This window comes from Peromyscus leucopus, chromosome 8a (genome assembly GCF_004664715.2).
Source record: "Peromyscus leucopus breed LL Stock chromosome 8a, UCI_PerLeu_2.1, whole genome shotgun sequence".
Classification (NCBI taxonomy): Eukaryota; Metazoa; Chordata; class Mammalia; order Rodentia; family Cricetidae; genus Peromyscus; species Peromyscus leucopus.
The window spans coordinates 48,397,462-48,419,503 of NC_051085.1; the positions used below are offsets into that span (position 1 = coordinate 48,397,462).

The 22,042-nt window shown below is 42.6% G+C and overlaps 1 protein-coding gene across 2 annotated transcripts in view; it reads left to right on the forward strand.

Moving 5' to 3' along the window:
• Tulp4 (TUB like protein 4) overlaps window positions 1-22,042 on the forward strand; it is a 144,739-nt gene that overhangs the window by 81,634 nt on the left and 41,063 nt on the right. For both annotated transcript variants that reach the window (XM_028888626.2, XM_028888625.2), the window contains exons 4-5: window positions 4,324-4,485; window positions 19,774-19,954. In XM_028888626.2, coding sequence (XP_028744459.1) covers window positions 4,324-4,485; window positions 19,774-19,954 — 343 coding nt within the window. The remainder of the gene's footprint in view (window positions 1-4,323; window positions 4,486-19,773; window positions 19,955-22,042) is intronic.

The window sequence follows — 22,042 nt, forward strand, 5'->3', positions numbered from 1 at the left end:
GAAGGTCTGATGAATATGCATCAGCTGATGTGACTTGGCTGCCTCTTATTGGTCCAGGTCATCTCCAGATCATGTCTTAGCTGCTGTTGCTAAGGCCCTTAGGCAGACCTAGGTTGGCTCTCAGAAAGTATCTTTTTTACTGGTTTGTTGAGCTCAAGCCTGTTAGGGATGAGTTTCATTGCAACAATAGAAGCCCTAACTAAGATACATGCTGTTGTTAGGGATCTTAGTACAACTGTCATGAAGAACACAATAAAGTTCCTCCAAAGTTTAAAGTTGGAACTACCATATGATCCTTAGCCCATTGATTAATACACACAGCAGAATGCTACTTATCCACAAAGGGATGAAATTACTCATTTGCAATTGTTGGTGAAACTGGAGGTCATTATGTCACTGAAGTAAACATGCCACAGAAAGACAAGTGCCAATGATCTTATAGTCCAGTTCTGGAAAGATTCTTTTCAAAGGGGCTGAATTAGAATGGTTGCTACAAGAAGCCAGGGAGAGAGAAGGGGGGATGGGCAAAGGTTTGTCAGTGAGCCTAGACTATAGTTAGGTCGGATGCAAGGAGTTCTGCGTGTTGCACAGTAGAGCAGGACCTCTTTACCTGTCCATTTATGACCTCTTTTCACCCATGAAATCCCTGCAAGATAAGTATATACAATGAGCATGTAAATAAAATATCTACTGATAATAAGTCAAAAATTTACTTTAAAACAATTCATATATATATATACATACATTTTTTTCACTTATTAAAGATAAAACAAAATTTCATACTAACAAGATGAATGTGTTCAGTTTTTTCTCTAAAAAGTTAAATATTGGTTGGGCATGGTAGGTTATATCTATAATCCCAGCACTTGGGAGGCAGATGCAGGAGAATAGCTCCAAGTTTGAGGCCAGACTAGACTATATATATACTAAGTTCCAGGCCAGCAGAAGACCACATAAGGAGAGTTGTTATCAAAAAATAAAGAAACAAGAAAGAATTGAATCTTGGCTGAACATTTGATGCTGCAGTATATACACTGTCTTCAATAGATTTTAAAGGAGATTGGTATTTCAGTCTTAAAATCATCAATGCTGAAAATGCCATTTGCATAGATATGTAGCACAAGATGGCAGAAAGTATATGTAGTCCATTTCAGAAATTGTTGGAAATTCTGCCGTAATCCCAAGCTAAAATTCATAGAATGATTTTATGAAACTCAAGTCAGCAACTAAAATACCAGTTTTAAAAATCAGACATTCTAACATAGTGTGGTTAAACATAACTCATACAATACATGCTGAAGGATAATATTACCTGGGACTTATGCAGGGTCCCTTGGCTCAATCTGGGAGGAGGGGACTGGACCTGCTTGGACTGAGTCTACCAGGTCCATCCCAGTCCTCGGGGGAGGCTTTGCCCTGGAGGAGGTGGGAATGGGGGGTGGGTTGGGGGGAAGGGGAGGGGGGCAGGAAGGAGGAGAACAAGGGAATCTGTGGCTGTTATGTAGAACTGAATGGTATTGTAAAATAAAATAAAAGGGAAAAAAAGAGAAAATATGAAAAGTCTTTTTAAATAAAGTGAAGGTTTCTACACAAGAAGAAAGCTTTGCATGTGAAGTAAAAGGCTTCAGTTTGTAAGGTGTAGCAAGCAGACTTGAATTTGAGTAGGGGTGCTTCAGGACAGCATTTGTTGGTATCTCATGGTGTTACAGCAGTTGTGCACAGTTCAAGTGTGTGTATTACATGTTCAGAACCAAGGCTGTAGTGAAGTCTCGCCATGCAACACAGGCAAGCACTGGCAGAAACACCATGGGCTCATTCTGTGTCTGATTGTGGATTAATTTTTGGTCACTGCATGCTCAGAAACCTTTTATTCCTGCCAAAGTTTTTGGAAACCTTATATTCCATTATTTGACTCCATATGGGATTATGAGTAAGTTTAAGAAGCTAAACAATAGAGTGATTATAAATAAATAACTATAATGTACTGTTTATTGCTTCTTATCATTGGCTGTGTGTTTTAGCTTTCTAAGATTCCTTTTATTATAACTGTTTCATGACACATAATTAAAGTACATGCAAATAATAAAGATCTTTGGGGAAAATGCGAAATTTATTGCCCAGTGTAATATGCTGTCTCTGGAATCTTCGTGTTCTTAAGAGAAACTAGTTCATGTAAGTGGATGGAACATGAACTGAGTTTTCCTAGAGAGACAACTTTGTCCAGTGACTTAGAACAGCTGCTGAGGGCCGTGTGTGTCACTGCAGACGCTGCTCGCGCTGCCAGCCTTCAGTCCTGCTGAGAAAACAGCTGAAAAAAGTGCTTTTTCTTGGCTGCTTCTTTCCTTCTTTCTTGAAATGTGATATAGACTTAGCGATGTCCCAAAGTGTTTACAAGAATATATCCAAGTATAAGCAACAGTAAAGATTATGGCTAGAGATGTTGTATGTGAGAGAGAAAAGTGAAAAAGAAACCAATAGTTGCACAGTCTTAACAAGGAAATTAAGGTGGTAGAGCTAGAATCAAATCCATCAATGAAGAGAGTAAATAGCAATTAAAAATAGAAGTGGACAGATTCTCCTTTTAAGAACCTAGATGGGGCCAGAGACGCCTTAGCTGGCAAAGTGCTTCGGATGAAAGGCGAGGCCCTGGGCTTTGTCCTTGGCACCAGATTTACTAAATCCTCGGTTCACTCTTGTAATGTCAACACTTAGGAAGCTGAGCCAGGAGGATTGCCACGAGTTCAAGGGCAGCAAGCTGGTCTATGTATGCCAGCGTAGCCTACTCTTTAAGGCTCTGTCTCACAACAGACTTCCCCAAATCCCTGCATATATGAAAACAAATAAATATATGTTAAATAACACGATTAAACCCTGTATCTGTTGGGGAAGGGGAGTGACAGGAGTGCCCGCCTTTAATCCCAGCACTGAGAAGGCAGAGGCGGGCGGATCTCTGTGAGTTTGAAGCCAGCCTGGGCTACAGAGCAAGTTCCGGGCTACACGGAGAAACCCTGTCTTTGGGGTTGGGAGGAGAAAGAAAGAAAAGAAAAAAACAACAGTCAAGTCCTCTATCTGGGGGCTGGAGTGATGACTCAGTGGTCACCAGATTCAGAGGACCTTTGTATGGGTCCCAGTGCCCACCAGCTTGGGCACTTGGCACTTTCTTCCAGCTTTTGTGCATATCCTTAAACAGATACACATGTACATATGATTAAGAAGAATAAAATAAATATTTTAAAATTCTGTATCTGCAAATCATGAAGACATGGTTAAATTGTTAAAGTCGTAATATGAAAGAAATGTATCACCTTTCCCTGCCATGGTAGGAATCAAGATTGCTGTCAAGTTCTTTACTACTAAACTACACTTGTTGCCCAGTCTTAATGATTTACACACTAGTCCCCCATCCCTCGGGTATGAGAATAGTGAAATATTGAAAAAACCATAGAAGTAATTCACAGAAAATTAAAGGAGAAAAGCAGCATTTGAGTACATGTTCTAAATAACACTTGAGTCCCTCAGTACAAGTCTATGCTTTCCACTTATGTCTGTGCCCTGCACTCGGATCAGAGGATTCCTCTCTAGTACTGTGAGAGAATTAGAAGAGCAGAACTTGACCAAGAGATGGGGGTGGAAAACCTGTTACTAACTGTACAGGAGGCTGTGTGGAAAAGTCAAGAGCTCTGGAGCCAGCTGTCTCTGAGATGACTCTCAGCTCTGCCACTCGCTGGCTGTATGGCTAAGGCTAAGTTACTTTACTCCTCTGTGCCCTAGATCTCCATAGATGGAATGATGCTACTTCCTTGGATGGCTGTTGTGGGCTTAATGAATTCAAGTCCGTAAGAGCCCCCTAAGGTTCTAACACACAGTCCGTGCTGCATTTTGTTGCAGTGATTTTACTGTGTTCTCCTTTCTCTTCACCCATCTTCCAGACTCTTCTCCAGAGTTGGGTCTGAAACTCAGGGTCTTGCTTCCCTACCACCCAGTGGAATACCTGGCTCCTGGGTAGTGGGTTTTGTTGTTGCTGCTATTTTGGTTTTGTCTCCTGAGGAGGGGTTGAGAGGTTGGTTTTGTTGACTTGTTTGGTTTTTGAGACAAGGTCTTGTCTTGGAGCTAAGGTTGACCTGGAACTCAGTGGGACCTCATGGCACCTGCCCAACGTGCAGGAGTGCATCCCCGTCTGGCTACTGTAGCCTGGCTTCTAGAGTGCTGTCTTAGGCCATCTTGATCTTAAACAAAAGTTTAAATGCATCAATACTCCTCGGCTTTGATAAAAATGCTTTCCCTTTCATGCTGTGAGCTGACCCTTCTGTATGTGTCTTTAAGGTGAGTGACTTCACATGGAGCCACGATGGGACTCAAGCGCTTATTTCATACCGCGACGGGTTTGTCCTGGTCGGTTCTGTCAGCGGACAAAGACACTGGTCATCTGAAATCAACTTGGAAAGCCAGATCACATGTGGTATATGGACTCCTGATGACCAGCAGGTAAGGATTTGAAGCGTCACTGTGCACTGTTGCCGTAGCAGGGTGAGAAGGAGGCTGAGGGGGACAGATGCCAAAGGCCCTTAACGGTTTGCCCGTAGAAAAGCTTGTCAGATATGCACAAAGCCTCCAGTTCCAATCCAGCACGGAAGGTGAAAATTAAAACAAAAATGTAAAGGAAACAAAGATTAGAGAAATCCTAATGTGGTAAACATTCAGTTAATGTTTTAATTACATGAAATTTTCGTATAAATTCATTTTTAAAATCCAAATAAACAGCCAGTTGATCAATAGGTAACAAATAGAAAAGGAAATTCAACTAATAATCATATTGTGGAAAAATTTTTCTCTGTAGGAAAAAAAAAGCACTGTTCACTTATAACCAGTAATGATGAGGTAATACAAAGGGTGCTAAGATTATTGGGCCGGAGTGTGAACAGTGTCCCCGGGGGTCACTTCTGGTCAGGGAAGCAGCTGGCCAGAGTCTGTCAGAGGTTTACAGCTTGGGAATATACTTTGGGAACTTGTTTTTTTCCTCACTAAATTGCCTTTCTCTAGTTACCACACATTCATTTCCTGTTTCCATCATTTCAAGTTTAAACAGGCAAATGTTTTCAAATGTTACATTTTGTTTCATTCTAAAAGTTGATGTTGTATTAGGAAAGGCAACCCTGGCTGACACTGGATAGTGGACAAGGACTATGTATATTTCACTAGGACTGCTATAGCAAAGCACCACACATAGGGAGGCTTCACCAGCAGGCACTCATTCCTCAGTGCTGAGGCCGAAGGTCAAGACTGAGACATAACCATTGTGTCTTTGGCTTACGGCTGGCCACTGCTTGTAGTGTCCCTTAAGTCTCTTCCTCAAGACACCCGCAGCCCTGGAGTATCTCTGTCTCTCTGTCTCTGTCTGTCTCTCAGGATGCCCAGCCTCTTAGGACTGCCTCAGTCCTCACCTCAAAATACATTCACATCCAATAAATTTCCTGGAAAACAACATAATTTGGGGGCATCTAATTCGGTGTGTAACAGACTAATAACTTATTGGAAAAGAGAAGTTCACAGAAACAGCAGTAGTGTAAGCAGCTCGATAAACTTGGGATGTGTTTATATTAGAACAATTATGACATACATAAAAAGTAACAGATGTGATCAGCATAAAAAAGTCTGCAGGTCTCACACGGATCCAGGGAAACGAAGCAGTGATGTGTTTGCAGTTTTAAGAAGCCCCTGACATTGGTTTCCTCTGGGTCTTCAGGGGTTTGGGAGACCAGCCCACTTGAATATGAAAGTCCTTTGAGAGGTGGACATTTGAAACTGTCCCACCAGTGGGTTTAAGGTCTTGGCCATCTGTCCTGCCACTCATGAACACTACTGAGAGCTTGAGATTCATCTCTCTTCTTCAGAAAGGCTAAGGGAATGAGTGGCAGCTGTTAACAGCTGGCCAGTTGTGCTTTATCTGACTGACAGAAGCCCCCAAATCAAAAAATGGAGACTTCTGTGGTAATAGTTTGTGAGTATACGTAGTAACGTGCAAGAGAGTCCATGACTCTTGCTTTTCCAGAAAGAATCTCAAGAAAGCCGTTCTCAGGGACTTTGCTCTGCCACAGGACAGGCTTCCACAGGGCTGTGTGCTGTGGGAGGAGGGTTCTTTACCCAGCATACCTCTCGTTGGCTACACCAGACTTGAGTTTCCCGAGTACAGTTCATACTTACTCTGTAAATACTAAACTTTCAAAGGGAAGGATTCTTAAATCTCATATTTTCTTACACACTCTCAGAATGATTCCAGATAAAGTCGGAAGGGTCTCGATTGATAAATATTGAAAAACAAGGGGTCGTCATGGCCTTAACGACCTGCTGACTGCCACATGCTCTCTTGCTTGCCTGGCCGACCTTACTGCTTTAGAGTAAAGGAGAATGCACCTAGACCAGAAGCTGAGGCCTTCCCGGAGCTACCCTGGCTTCAGTCCACTGTGGCTTCTCTTTTCCTCTGTCGTTGGTGTTGGAGAGTTTATTCCAGAAAGATTCGGCAACACATTCATATATTACAAATGAAGAGTTTCTCTCTCCTGAAGCCAAGCTGTTATAGTCCTGAGAGTCACATGGCTCCAGTGGCTTCCGAACCCTCCTGGTGTTATTCTAGTCAGGAGCCAACAGTTACCACATAGGCTCTTTAACAAGTTTGCTCTGGTCACCAGCCAAGGTCACAAGCAAAGTCAGGGATCCTCAGAGTTTTAATCTATTATGTTTCTGAGTTTTTTGTTTTGTCTTTTTTTGTTTGTTTGTTTGTTTTCGAGACAGGGTTTCTCTGTGTAGCTTTGCGCCTTCCCTGATCTCGCTTGGTAGCCCAGGCTGGCCTCGAACTCACAGAGATCCGCCTGGCTCTGCCTCCCGAGTGCTGGGATTAAAGGCGTGCGCCACCACTGCCCAGCTCATTTTCTTTTTAAACAAAGGATCTGTTCCAAAAAGTCTGTGTGAGGGAAGGGAGAGACTACCCTTTTCGTTTCCTGCTGGGCTGAGCACAGCAGCTTTTGAGTCTTTCCCAGGGCAACAGAAGCCTTTGCCATAGGACTCGCACCCTGCAGGCTCCTGGGGAGGAGAGAGTGGAGCTGTGGGGACAGCCAACCTTTACAGAGCAGCCTGGAAATGTTTCCTACACTGAATACAAATCTGCTGCAAATAATGAACAGCCATCACTATTTTAGGTTTTCAGATTTGACATTTTCTACCAAAGGTGTGTCTCTTCCAGGTGTTAGACCACCTGTGTGTCAAATTGTAGAAAGGTGCTTTGGGGTTATAAAGCTGCTGTTGGCTGAGCACGCAGAGGCTGTGTGGCCCAGAGCTCCCTCTCAGTCTGACAGCTGTTGCCGCTCTGCTGGGCTAAGGCTAGGAGGGCGGTGCCCATTCTGAAAAGACCTGCGCCAGTGCCCTGTGGATGGGTGGACTCAAGCTCTCTCTGGTTGATTTTGAAAACACAGCAGAGCGGGCATGTTGGTGTAAACCCTTAATCTCAACACTCAGCAAGTAGAGGAAGGTGGATCCATCTCTGTGTGTTCCAGGACAGCCAGAACTACATAGAGAGACTTGGATTCAAATAACAGAACAAATACAGCAAAAACTGGCCAATGACAGAGTACCTGCTTAGCATACACATGGCCCTGGGCTCAGCATTAGACACATGCTCTCTCTCCATCCTCTCTCTCTCTGTCTCTGTCTCTCTCTCTCCGACACACACACACACACACACCAAAGAGAAAAAGTGATAAAAAAAAAAAGTGGAAAAAAAGAGGCAAAATGTTTGGTTTTTTTGTTTCATTTGTTTTTGACAATACTGAGATTGCCCTTAAAAGTTTAATGATTAATTAAAAATCTTAATTTAGATTTAATAAACAAAAATATGTAAACTTAAAAATCTCAGGGACTAGGGAGATAGCTCAGTTAATAAAGTACTTGCTCCACCATGAGGACCTGATCTTGGTCTCGGGTGAGCCCCAGCGCCTAGTGAGAAACCCTGTTTCAAGTCCTGATTCCACTGTACCTTGACAGAAAAGTTTTGTTCTAATGAAGTACATACATATAGAAGACCTTTATTTCATATGGTAGCTTTCCCTCAATGTCACCTAAAGATGACTAGACAAACTCAGTGAACTTGGAATAATACCAGCACACATCAGACAGTGTTTTATGCTAACCCTCCTTTTAGGAGATGAGACAAAATAACTCTTTCAAGGTTAAAAGAGAGGGTTCAGAGAAATGTGGCCCAATCATGCCTGCATATTCTAAGATCTGGAAAATAACAAGAAAACAAAAAACAGAGTCTTTACTTAGTAAGTGTCAAATATTTACCATTTGCTTAGAAATGAGCAGTGCAAGTAGTGCTTTAAATAGATCACTAAATCAGTACCTAATAATTGGTCTTTCTCCCCTATTTCAGTACAAATGCATTATCTATTAAAATAAGCACGTTTTGAATGAGGACAAAGAAAGACACACCTCTAAAACACAACCCCGTGATCAGGTCTTAGAAGTGACACAGATACACACTGTACCACTCACCAAAAAGGAGGCCCAAGGTGGTTATCTACACTTGAGTTTTTATGAATGATTCCAAGTAGTGCTGCATCCTCTTAGCTTGTTGAATCAGTGAGGACTGTCTGGACCTGTTGGGAAGCATCCTTTTCTGTGCAAAGGACCCAGGACCATATCCAGTTTGTGGTCATCTGGTTCTATTATAACTCGTACTTTCTTTTCTTTCTTTCTTTTTTTTTTTTTTTTTTTTTTTTTTTTTTTTTTTTTTTGGAGCTGGGGATCGAACCCAGGGCCTTGCACTTGCTAGGCAAGCGCTCTACCACTGAGCTAAATCCCCAACCCCTAACTCGTACTTTCAAACACTGCTCCTACCCCTCCTCTGCCAGCCATAAAAGCTTTCCAGTCTGATTATAAATTCTACAAATTTATCCACGTATATTCCTAAATATAGTGAAAACTTTATTTTTTTCTTGTTGCTACTAATAAGCTTCTTCACAAAAGGACTGAGTGGAAGGCTGGGTGTGGTGCATTTGGACAGAGGCAGGCTGATGTGTAAGTTTGAGGTCAGCCTAGGGGTTTAAGAGGTGCTAACATCTTGGTCTGTGCTGCTCCACTGTATTTGAGATACATAGTGACCAAAACAGTCTCTCCAGGACTATCACTGGTGCCAAGGACAAGGCAAGTACACTACACGCTAAAATGAGAAGGGCAGATTTCAGCTGCAGTGACTCCTGAAGCAGCCATGAGTCTGCTGAAGGAAACAGGGCTGCTCTGCCGTCTGTGCAGACGTGATTGGGTGTATTAAAGACCGAATGAGGAAGAGCAAGAGGCACCCCAACACTGTGGAGTAGGAAGAGCGCAAGCAGGAAGAGCCTGTAGATAGAGTTAGGATTCCGGATCCACTTAGCTGACCTCCACCAAAAGCAGGACATGGGGCCTGTCTTGGGTTGTGGCCTGGAACTAGTTCTTAGAGACCTTGAGCTTTCACAGGCAGGAAGTTGAGGGAGGCCAGTGTCATTCTAAGGACATGGCCTTGAGTTTTTAGAAATAGTATCAGTGTTCACTCAAGGCTGGGAGAGGCAGAAGGGGAGTGTATGAAAGTATTTGTGCTGAAATTCTGCGTTTTCTTAGGTCACAGTTAGGTGTAATCAAGGTCAGGGCTCAAAGACTTGGACTGGAGTGTGATTGGGGATAGTTTTTATACTGAAACAGCACATATCTCTTCTCTGAGAAAGAACATATCCCCTCAGTGCCAAGGGCAGATGTGCTAAATGGGCTTCTGTAGACAAGCATGAGAAGACCACCTAACAGTTCCACAGGAATGCCTGTGGAGTCCTGGAAGAATGATTCTGGAGGCCAGCCGTCTGGCCAGACACTTCATTCAAATAAGGCCCATCATCAGGCTGTGGTAGTAGAAAAACCATTTGAAGACGGTCTAGCAAAAGGTTGACTTTAAGATGTATATACAACAATTTTCTCCCACCTTCCATTCTTAATTTGTTCAGTGTATATTTCATGAAAAGTTTCTATTTAATGTATCTTGTAATTTATCTAGTGATTCGGTAACTAGCTGAGCCCAGAGAGAGCCATGAACAACCAGAATTCTAATGTGTGTGTTGGAGCAGGGTCTTGCTAAGCAGCTCAGGCTGGGCCCAAATTGGTGGTTCTCCTACCTCAGCCCCCTGGGTACAGAGATTACAGATGTGCACCACTGTACCCAGCTTTGGGTCTCAGTTGCTACCTTCAGTAACCAAATCAACAACACAGTGAAACACAATGTACAAATACAATAGCTGCACCTCTTTCAGTTAAAGAAAGTTCTTCCACAAAGCACTCAAGAAAATTTTCAGAATACATGCAAAACAAAACCAAATGCTCCAAACTAGAAATAAAATAACATAATGGTTGGATAAGGATAGCCAGTAAAGGCAAGAGTCTGTCTCCTAACTCTTTGCTCTTTTCCTCAGTTGTGATGATTCACGTACTCCTTGCCTGTTTTAGAAAGGAATCTTCCCATATATGATTAGTTAAGGGCTTAAAATAAAGATGGGATTCCCTTTTTACAGTGTAGCACTACTTCAGAGTCAGTCCTGGATCTATGGGGAAGAGGGAGGAGAACCACTCTTGGCATTGGGCTCATGGACAAGCTCATTTCTGGGCAACAGAGGGTAACTCCTCCCAGTTGTCTAGGTTAGTTTAGAAGTGGTCTTTCCTGAAGCAAAGAGATGTCTTCAGAATGACAAAATTACAGGTTTATCTCTAAGACACAGATTTAGAAATGATGGTTACAGTCAACTGTGAAACTTCATTTCATGTCTTTTCAAAGTAAAACAGGAAATAGTCTGTCAGGTGAGCAGTTCTTTCATTTACAGCTGCCCCATTTTAGAAACGGATTCTTTAGTTACATAATGTCCAGGCCTAGCCTTGATGTTCTTTTGAAGGTCACCGTGCTAAAATGCACCAGGGAGGTCTGAGAGGGGAGTTTGGTGTGAGTTGTACATCAGAATGGACGCTCCTCTGAAGAAAAAGAGGGATGTCCTTTCATTCTGGTCCTCAGCGGCCCATTCAGGTCTGCTACTAACAGTGCTAAGGTTTCTAAAGCTTATGGAAAAAGTCGCCACCTCCTTCAGGAACTAATTCTAGTGCTGGTCATCACATGCCATTACAAAGAGCTGTTCACGAAGCATGTGTTGTTGACATACAGTTCCTCAGTCTGATCTTACCCAAGAGTGTAGATGAGTATTCTGTCCAGAGTTAAAGGTAATGGTGAGATGCTGCTGTTTCCAAAATAAGAGTCCTAGGAATGTTGCTTCATCTTCATCCTCTCCTGCTCAGGGTTGGAGCTTGGCTCCCAGTTCACTGTAAACGACTGGGAACAATTGGGCTCATCTAGTTCTATTTGGTCTATAGGTCTCAGGGCTATCCCACCTCTGGGTTGGAGGCAATTTCTTTTTCTTTTTTCCAAGACAGGGTTTCTCTTTGTAGTTTTGGTGCCTGTCCTGGATCTCGCTGTGTAGACCAGGCTGGCCTCAAACTCACAGAGATCCACCTGGCTGTGCCTCCCAAGTGTTGGGATTAAAGGCGTGCACCACTGCCACCTGGCCTTGGAGGCAGTTTCTTAATTGAGGTTCCCTCCTTTCAGATGACTTTAGATTGTGTCAAGTTGATGTAAAACTATCCAGCACACGTGTGGATTAATAAAATCACATTGTTGCTTTAAAAAAAATGGAACTGGAGAAATGGCTCAGCCATTAAGAGTGCTTCTTGCTCTAGCAGACACCCCAGGTTTACTTCCCAGCCCCTCTGAGGTGGCTTACCATGTCATCTGTAATGCCAGCTCCAAGGGAGCTGACTGTTGACTCATGGACACATACCTACACACATGTATAATTTTAAAAATACAATAAAATAAATCTTAAGCTGCCTTGTACTTTATATTTCCAGCTGAGAAGTGATTGAAATGCAGAGACAGCATTACTAGCTGTCTGCTGATAAAATTGTGGCATAACCTTATAGACTCTCGTACCTGCTCTCATGTGAAGAACAGGAGCCACCAGAAGAAACAGTAGGAAGGAAATGGGAGGGCCATCTTTGGGGAGGATGTGAATATTGGGTTTTAATTGAAAGAAAAAAGTCAAAGTTTGATTTGATAGAAAAATTTGGGCAAAAGCCAATGATTTTGGCCGAAATTAATTTATAATAGTCACTGATCATTCTTTACAGAACCATGTGACATCTTGGGATGCAGACGTGCCCTCAAGAGGTATGATAGAGACTAACCCAAAACCAGAATGGAGTATAGAGTACTGTAACTGAAAGCTGTGGTTAGTCTGAGATCAATTCTGTGTGGAGAGCCCTGAAGCCCTTATATGAGGCATGAGTACCGTTGTGTTCTAGACAGATGCTGGGCACTGGAGCCTAAAGAGAGCCACAGTCTTGACTGGCAGGAAGGTCTGTGTGTTTGCTCTAGGTGAAGGCAAGAACATGCATTTCTCCTTGGACATGCTAACATGGAAGGGCTTTTGACACTTCCGGGGGAATATGGCAGGTGGGCAGTTGGAGACATGATTCCAGAGCCTAGGAGAGAAACTTAGGACGGGACTGACCATAGCTGAGGTCTGTTAGGCTGTTGGCATGATTGTAGTCTCTACGAGAAAGAGTTAGGCATTACCTTGAACAGCAAGACAAGGAGAAGCTTGGAAGAGGCTGCTGTGCTGGGGAGGAAACCCCAGCCCCAGTTTGCCTCAGCTGTACTTCTTACTTGGCTAGCACTGTGGCCAGAGACTGATGTCTTCCCATGTGTGTATTAATAACTATTACATTGTCTTCCTGAAGTCCTTGCCTTCCAGAAGCTTTTCTCATTTGAAGTGTGTAGGTGTGAAAAGAACTCGTAATAGGATGGCTGTTTTCAGATCCGACTTCATGCTGTGTTGGTGTTCTCCAGTTACCTGTAATATACTTAGGCCAGAGCAGCTGCTTTCTCAGGCCTGCTGACAGCTAGACTGGGAGGGTTCCTTCCCTTTCAGCCCGTCTCAGTAGTGGACTGTCTTCCTGTGGGAGACGTAGTTGGAATGAATTCATAGTGAGCTCTTGGAGCTGGTGTTTTGTTCTCTCTTGCTTTGGTGTGGATCTTGAATAGCAGTTACTCATTAAATTGCCAGTCCTTTATTTTAAAGACTTATATGTCTGCTCCCCGAGCTGCTCTCTGTTCGTTCTCTAAATAGAAACTGAGTGCCACTAAACGCAGAGGCGTGTCCTGCCCTTTGCAGACACTGTGCTGCGCTTAATGCACAGTAACAGGTCGTGGGGAGACACATGCTGATATACAAAGTTCCCATCCTTCAGATTTCAGCTCAGGCTGCAAGAACAAAGTACTGTGAACAGGTTGGCAGAGACATCAGTTCCTCCTATTTCTAAGAAGGTCAAGATAAAGTGTCAGCCAGTTTGATTACTGGTGAGGACTTTTTTCAGATTGCAGATGGCTGACCCCAGGTACTCACATTGCATCTCTCTGATGCTTGGAGGTAGAGAGGGAGAAAATACAACTTGTATCTCTTCCTCCTAGAAGGGTACCAATCCCTATTCTCACCACAAAGGCCCCGTTGACATTCAGGTCCTCAGAAGGGGGCTAGACAAATAGTCACATGGCAAAGACAGGAGAGAGGTGATGAAGGTGCCAGTGAGAATACTAGGTTCATATGAGAACCCACAATAGTTCAGGGTGCTTGGAATTCTTCAGGATTGACATTCATTAGTCCTGAGTACTTTTGAAGAATTGCTGTCATCTGCTAGCGAGTTATTTTCATCAATAAGTCTTCTGTCTCCAAATGGCTCTTCACTTCACATGAAGCCGCATGAGAATTTGGGAGCGAAGAAGAGAAATATCCTCCATGGACACTGTCCATAGCATTAGTGTTGCTTGGGACCTGCCCTACCTTTTTCCTTTGGGAACATTTATCTCAGTTGAAAGTATAAGAAAACATGTTCTGTGCTTGTTGTTGCAAACTGTTCATTAAGTACATTAAACACCTGCTTGTTTGGGGGGAGAATTCAGCAGGTCTGAGCTGTGTTCTTACATTCCATCTTTGTGCCCATGTTGCTTGAATGTCCTGTAGACATGCCATCAGATGTTGGGTTTTTGTGTTGGCAGCCAAGATGAATTTCCCTGTTCCTAATAGTTGTGTCTTATTTACCTTTAATCTGCAAGCACTGATGAATTCATCATTAATGATGGATGATGTACCTCTGCATGCTGTGAATGTGTTGCTCTGATTGGTTGATAAATAAAATGCTGATTGGCCAGTAGCCAGACAGAAAGTATAGGTGGGATAAACAGACAAGGAAAATTCTGAGAAGAGGAAGGCTGAGTCAGGAGTTGCCAGCCAGACACAGAGAAAGCAAGATGTAATGACAAAACTAAAAAAAGATACCAAGCCACGTGACTAAACATAGATAAGAATTATGGGTTAATTTAAATGTAAGAGCCAGTCAATAAAAAGTCTGAGTCTAATGGCTGAGCAGTTATAATTAATATAAGCCTCTGTGTGTTTACTTGGTAGACTCGAATGGAAGAAATTTGTCCTGACCGATGGCCAGCCAGGACATAGGAAAACTTCCAACTATAGTTACCCCTGGTGGAAATTTTTTCATTAAAGTATAGATAATGTTTAAAGGACTATTTGGCATGGTAGTCCATGCCTATTCTCACAAAACTCCAGAACATGAGGCAACAGGCGCACAAGTTTGAATCTAGCCTGAGCTATATAGACCCTGTCTCAAAACGAGAGCAAAACAGAATATTTAATGAGTGTTTGGTTTATTCTAAAGCACCTATACAAATTCCATAAACTTACTGCTTCTTAAGGGAAATGTATCTTCTCTTGTAGTTAATCATTTACCCATATGTCTTAAAATTGCCACTGTTGGCTGGGCAGTGGTGGTGCATGCCTTTAATCCCAGCACTTGGGAGGCAGAAGCAAGGCAGATATCTGTGAGTCTGAGGACAGCCTGGTTTACAGAGCAAGTTCCAGAACAGTCAAGGCTACACAATGAAACCCTGTCTCAGAAAAAAAAAAAAAAAATTGCCCGTCCTTAACTTTAATTCATTTGTTTTATAAAAAAATATTCACCAAGAGCCCACTATGTACCCAGACTCTGTGAGATGTCAGGGATATAACCGTAGAGTCAGCTGCAGAGATGTGTGTCACCTGAATCTCAAGAGCAAAAGGATGCCAGGATGAGAAAGCTCTAAATATGTCCTAAGTGTGAATTCTAGCCCTTGCAGTCAGATAGCCCTGGTTTGACCAATCCATGACTTCATCAGGTTGCATGGTTTCTTCTAAGCCATTTGTGTCTGTGAAATACAGATGATTGGCATGCTTGTCACAGTTAGAAGTAGATGGTGAGCTGTAGTTGGAAGTTTTCCTGTGTCCCGTCCAGTCTGCAGCTGCTCAGACCCAAATAAACACAGAGGCTTATATTAATTACAAACTGTATGGCCATTAGCTCAGGCTTTTTACTGACTAGCTCTTACACTTAAATTAACCCATAATCTTATTTATGTTTAGCCACGTGTCTTGGTACCTTTTCTCAGTTCTGCCTTGTCATCTTGCTTCCTTTGTGTCTGGCTGGCGGCTCCTGATTCAGCCTTCTACTTCCCAGAATTCTCCTTGTCTGCTTATCCTGCCTATACTTCCTGGCTACTGGCCAATCAGCATTTTATTTATCAACAAATCAGAACAACACATTCACAGCATACAGAAGGACATTCCACAACACTTCCCCTTTTCTGTCTAATCAAAAAGGAAGGCTTTTACATAGAAAATTACATATAACAAAACAGTTATCAAGCAAGAATTACAGTTACAATATCTAGTTTATATTTGTCAAATTCAAAGAAAATATTCTATTTATTCTGTATTTGTGAGTCTAAGGTTTCATATCTAATTTAACATAGCCAAGGAAAATTATAACTATTTAGTCTTCAACTACATCAAAGACCCCAGAAGGATATAATGTTACCTAAGTTAACAGGAAGAGCATTGTGAGCAGCTTCCAAAAATCTAGAATGACAGAGACAGCTGTCTGCCTTCGCAGTCATCCAAAGTTCCTCTGTAATGTTGGGGCATCCATCTTCAGCCCACAGGTCAAGAGTCTCTCAGTTACTTTCCCCTGTGTCCTGTAGAATGTCTGGCAGTTTCCTCTGTGAAACAGGAACCTGAAGGACCATCTCACCTTGCAAAGTTCAGTGGTCACTTTTCTGTGGGTCCTGCATGTCCAGTCGATAGAACATTTTGTCAAGCATTCCAGGCAAGAACAGTTTCTTGCCCAAATGGCTATTTTTTCCAAGAAAAAGATAAACTCCATATGGGTCTTTGACACCCACCCTCCTCTCTGAATTAAATTGGTGCTGCCAAGGAGCAGATGTGTCTCATTGTCCAGGAAAGACTTAAGTTTTCAAAACATTTTAAATGCCACACTCTGTATGTCTTTGAAGTGTTTGAAGATTATCTACCTAATTGAATTATATCTCTGTATACCTAGACAACTTAACATGACTGTAAGTTTAACTATGATAGAAGACTAATTATTAATCTGTATTTCCTTAATTATCCATTCTTTAAATGAGCTGAAACAAGAATAGAAATATACATACAGTATAACAAAATTAACTTTAAATTTGTATCAAAAAACTAAAATGTATACCAATATAAAACATTTTAAACAAGTTGCTCTTTAAAAGTAGGTTCAGAAATCCACCCTTTTATTCTGTCATATCTATATCCTATATTTTCATATCATATCCCCCTTCTTTTAGAAAGATATTGACTATGACCAATAACAATTTGTAACCAACAACTTAAACAAAGACAAACATCCATAATCCATTTTTTGGGAATGTGGGCATAGTGTGCTAGGCTACTTCCTGCTGGTAGGGGGCACTAGTAGTCTTATGTGGATCCTGAGAAAATTCAAGATAATGGTCAAGTCCTGGGAAGATCAGCTATAACCTTTGTTGATAGGTACCATCTGTTAAGGTTCAGGAGGTCTGGCTTGATCAAATCTGATTCATCTTAACCTGGAACAAATCCATAGCTTTTTTCCATAGCTTCCTGTGGAAACAAAAGCAGAGCCTCCTTTCCAAAGCAATATATCCTTAGATCCAAATTTTGAAGTGAAAATATCTTTAAAATATACATATTGTTTAACTGAACTGCCTTTACAATCAGATGTCTTTCTGCAGTTAAAAATGTCAAATGCAACACAATCCAGATTCTCTGTGTAATATCCATCTTTACATGGCTTATTTTTTATACTACCTTTACTGTCTCTTTAAAGACTTTATTTTTTAAAACTATTTCTTTATATAACTGTTTATATTAATTTTCTTCTCTCTTTCAAGCCTATGTACATTTTTATACACATTGTAAACCATTTAAATTCTTGTTCCATCTGAATCTGCTTTATTGTGAATCTATTGCTTTAAACTGCAGTATTAATAGGACTGAAATGGCAGCTTTGGCTGCTGGCTCTACCCAGCTCAGCTTTCCAGCATGGCAGAACTACATTTACCGCCAGCTCTGGGGAAACCATGCTCCCTGCCAACTCTGAGAGGCAGTGGGTCTATGCTTCCATCCAGCAACGTGTAGCCCAAGGAACTTCCTTTTTTTTTTTTTTTTTTTTTTTTGTACTAGCAAAAGCTAAATCCACCACACAGTGTGCTGTGCGGCTCGATACACCACTGTGTACGGTGGCAGGAATTTGCCATGCTGTAGCTTAAGCCTGCAGGCTGCGATGTCTCTGTATCACAGCTTTCTTGAGAGACACAGCTCGGAAGCTGTTCATGGCTCCATTTTAGAACCCTTTTTAAAGCTTTCTCAGGTTTTGGATGGAAATTCTTGCCCCATGTCTGGACACGATTTGTGGTTGTTTTGTTATATGTAATTTTACTAGGTTAAAATTAAAACCTTCCTTTTGTTTAGATAGAAAAGGGGAGTTGCTGTGGGGCATCTTTCTGTACAGTGTGACTGTCTGTTGCTCTGGTTGGTTGATGAATAAAGCCATTTGGCCTATGGCAGGGCAGCTTAGAGGCAGGCAGAAAATCCAGAGAGACAGGAAGAAGGCAGGGGAGATGCCAGCCGCAAACGAAGGAGAAGCAACATTCCAGCAGACCGGTAAGCCGCAGGACACGTGGCAAAACATAGATAAATAGAAATGGGTTAATGTAAGATGTAAGAGCTAGCTAGCAAGAGGCCTGCCATAGATCATACAGATTGTAAGTAATATGAGCCTGTGTGTTTAATTGAGTCCAAGCAGCTCTGGGACTGGGCAGGACACAGAAAACCTCCAACTACAGTGAGCACAAAATACAAAGTTTGTAATAGTGTCAGATGCAAGATCTCTAGAGACTATCACAAAGCCAGTGGTGGCACTCATCATGCTTTCTGGGACCCAAGGCTCCTCTGTGATGTCTAGCTGATGACACAATTATGTCCAGTGTGCCTACTAGCTGCTACGTGGGGTGCCCCATGCTGCTCTCAGTGAGGAGCTGATGCCTGCAGAATCTTCCCTAGTTTTGCTAGCTCTGATGTGTGCTTGCCTACATCCATTGAGGGATCAAAGAAACTTTTTAGGAGTAGCCCTAAGCGTACTGAGATGTCAGGCTCCTCTGGGGTCCATTCCAGCATGAACCAGAAGTTCCTGTTACTGTGATGACATGCCATCACAGTTATCATGTCATCTTGCTTAGCACCAGAGTAAGCATTCAGTGAATATGCTAATACCATCCATGTGTCACTGCATTAATTATTAACTCATTAATGTTACTATCATGTGTGAAATAAATTCTAAACATGAAGATTAAAAACTATTTCAGGAAAAAATATACTTGTATGAGAGTATATTAATGAAACCCATTATTATTTTATAAGCCATCCAACATTTTTAATTAAAAAGTTATTTTAGGAGTTTCTTGTTTTCCAAATGTGGTAAAATAACATGCTTACAGGACCAGATGTATTTTCTCTTCAGTCAGACATAAACATTTTCTCTAAATTAGAATTATAATGAATTTCTGCTGCATCTTTATTTTCCAGAAAATCAAAATATCTTTTCTTAGCACCTCTCTTTTAGACAGAAGACAAAAGAAACAAAAGCAGTAAAGCAGGTGTTTCTGGTATTTGAAAATGTCGGAATAGCATAATGTAATCATTACGTTGCTAGTCTCACATCTCAGTATAAGAGGTCTAAAATTCTTGCAGTATGGCTGTGATGGTTAGTGTAGTTGTCAACTTCACAAAAGCAGGTTGGAATCACCTGGGAAGAGCCTCTGAGCATGCTAGGGAGGGATTATCTTGATGACATTAATTAAGGTAGGAAGATCCCCTCACTGTGGGCTGCACCACTCTTGGTTGTGTTCCTGGGCTGTATAAATGGGAGAACGAGCTGACTGTGCACGTGTGCACTTACTGTTCTCTGCCTCTGATTGTGGAAACGGCGTGGGCAGCTCCTCAAGCGCCTGCCACTGTGTCTCCCCGTTATGGGGACTGTCACCTGGGACTGAGCCAAAACAGACCTTTTGATGTTGCTTCTGTGGAATACTTTATCACAGCAACAGAAAAGAACTAAGACATTGTCCTGTCATCCTCAGTTTTAATTGGTTTATCTTTTCAGATGTGCATGTATTTTGTCTTCCTGAAACAAATTGAGACTGAGATTTATTCCTGCTTGTTCAAGGGCCCTGTTCTTTGGTTGCAGGTGTTGTTTGGCACAGCAGATGGACAGGTGATCGTCATGGACTGCCATGGTAGAATGCTGGCCCACGTCCTTCTGCACGAGTCTGATGGCATCCTCAGCATGTCCTGGAATTACCCCATCTTCCTGGTGGAGGACAGCAGCGAGAGTGACACGGACTCGGATGATTACTCTCCGCCCCAAGGTAAGCAGCTTGCCGCCCTCGCTTGTACTGCGTTTGCCAGAGAGAACACCTTGAAAGAGGGTGACACCACTTAGAGAAGAAGGTCCACCGCCCCCCCTCACCCCGCACCTGCCCCCCCTTCTCTTAACTTCCTGGAGAAATGCAGCAGAAATGGCCTCCTCTCTCCTTGATGCGAGCCTTCCCTGCTACCCCTTTTCTCAAGATCACTGGTTGAGTTGATTGCACTCCAGAGGCTTAGGTTTTCCTAGACATAAAATGAGACGTATATCTCCTGCTGTCCCTAGAGTTTTGTGGGCCTTAGCTGCTTAGCAGGAATAAAGAGCATTGCAGATGAAGAGTTCTATACTATTAATATAATTTACTATGTGGTGTAGCCACATCTCTAGCGGTTTTAAAGCCAGCAGCTTAGCTTCAGTTGTATAAAAGAAAGATTCATTCTGCTCTTCCAGAGACCAGCAACTGGAGCTGGTACTCCACGTCCTTGTTTGTGCTCTGTCTGCTTTCACTGGAGGTGGGGACAGTTTCCGACTCATGCCTCCTCTGCCTCTGGTAGTGTGTGTAAAGATCAAAGGGAAGAAACACGTTGAAGGAAGCGTTTCCCGCCCCGCTGGCCTCTGCCTCCGCCAGCACTGGCTCCTCACCAGCATCCCATCCCTGCACTGTCCTTTCTTTAGAACAGTGGGTTATGAAGTGGGAAGCAACAGCTCCTTGCTGAAAAGGGCGTCGGACAACTGCAGGCTCCTCTTCCTGATGGATTTTGTTGTGGACCCTTGAGTTGCCTTGAATAGTTTCTCATCTTTCTGCCATCATGAGGCATGCCGTCCTGTGAAGGGCTTGACCGGTGTCATCAGTGATCACCTGGCACTTGTCTCCTCTTCTGTCACAGAGACAGGTGCTTCCTAGGAATTTTTCCCATGTGAAAAACAAATTATCAGGAGGGTTTCAGGATCACTGTGTTGTAGGAGGGAGAGTGTTCAAGCACTCCCAAATTCATCCAGGAGGTAGTTATCCCTTTCCTGATGGGACACAACCTTGATGAGAATGTTGGTCATAGTTCTGCAGCCTCAGAATAGTCAAGTCAATATCTATGAAATGCAGTCAGCTTGGCTTTAAACAAATCCTGTCTGGTAAATGGGATCCAGTTTTACTCATCCTTATTTTACTAGAAGAGGAAATGAGGTGTGAAGAGCTAGGTTACAAAGCAAGTCTAAGTTGATCTGAGGCCACAGGCTCTTCCTGGTATTTGCCTTTTAGATGTAGCAATATTTGAGTACAGAGATAATATGATGCAGTGGCTTAGAGTAAAGCAAAAGAATGTGGTCTGGGGTTACCCAGCAGATGAAATGTCCAGTGGGCCACCCCGACTGGCTGCTGGAGATGAGCTCAGTGTGACTGTGGCACCTACAGAAGCTTCTGAAGAGTTCTGATCATCTGACTGTTGAGAGAAGCTTTTACTTTAAAAAAAAAAAAAGGTTTGTTTGTTTGTTTGTTTGTTTGTTTTTGCCAAGTGATAGTGGCACACAACTTTAATCCCAGTATTTAGGAGGCAGAGGCAGGTGGATCTCTCTGAGTTTAGGGCCAGACAGGTCTATACAACGAGTTCCAAGACAGCCAGGGCTCCACAGTGAAACCCTGTCTCATAAAACCAACCCCCCCCCAAAAAAAAAAAAAAACCGCTGTTAAAAATTCATTTATTTAGGGGTTGGGGATTTAGCTCAGTGGTAGAATGCTTGCCTAGCAAGCGCAAGGATCTGGGTGCAATCCTCAGCTCTGATTAAAAAAAAAAAAAATTCATTTATTTAATATGTATGGAGGTTTTGCCTGCATTTGTGTCCATGCACCACATGTGTGCAGTGCCTGCAGAAACCAGAAGAGAGCAGTAGATCCCCAGTACTGAAGTTACAGGAATGGTTGGGAACCACCATGTAGGTGCTGGGAATCAAAGCCAGGTCCTCTGGAAGAGCAGTGAGTGCTCTGCTGAGCCTTCTCTGCAGCCTAACTTTTACTTTGTTAAGGAGCCTGTGGGTGAGCTGGTTCATGGCCTTTTGTACAAGAACACTCCTTTCCAAGCAGAGTTGCCTTATGCTG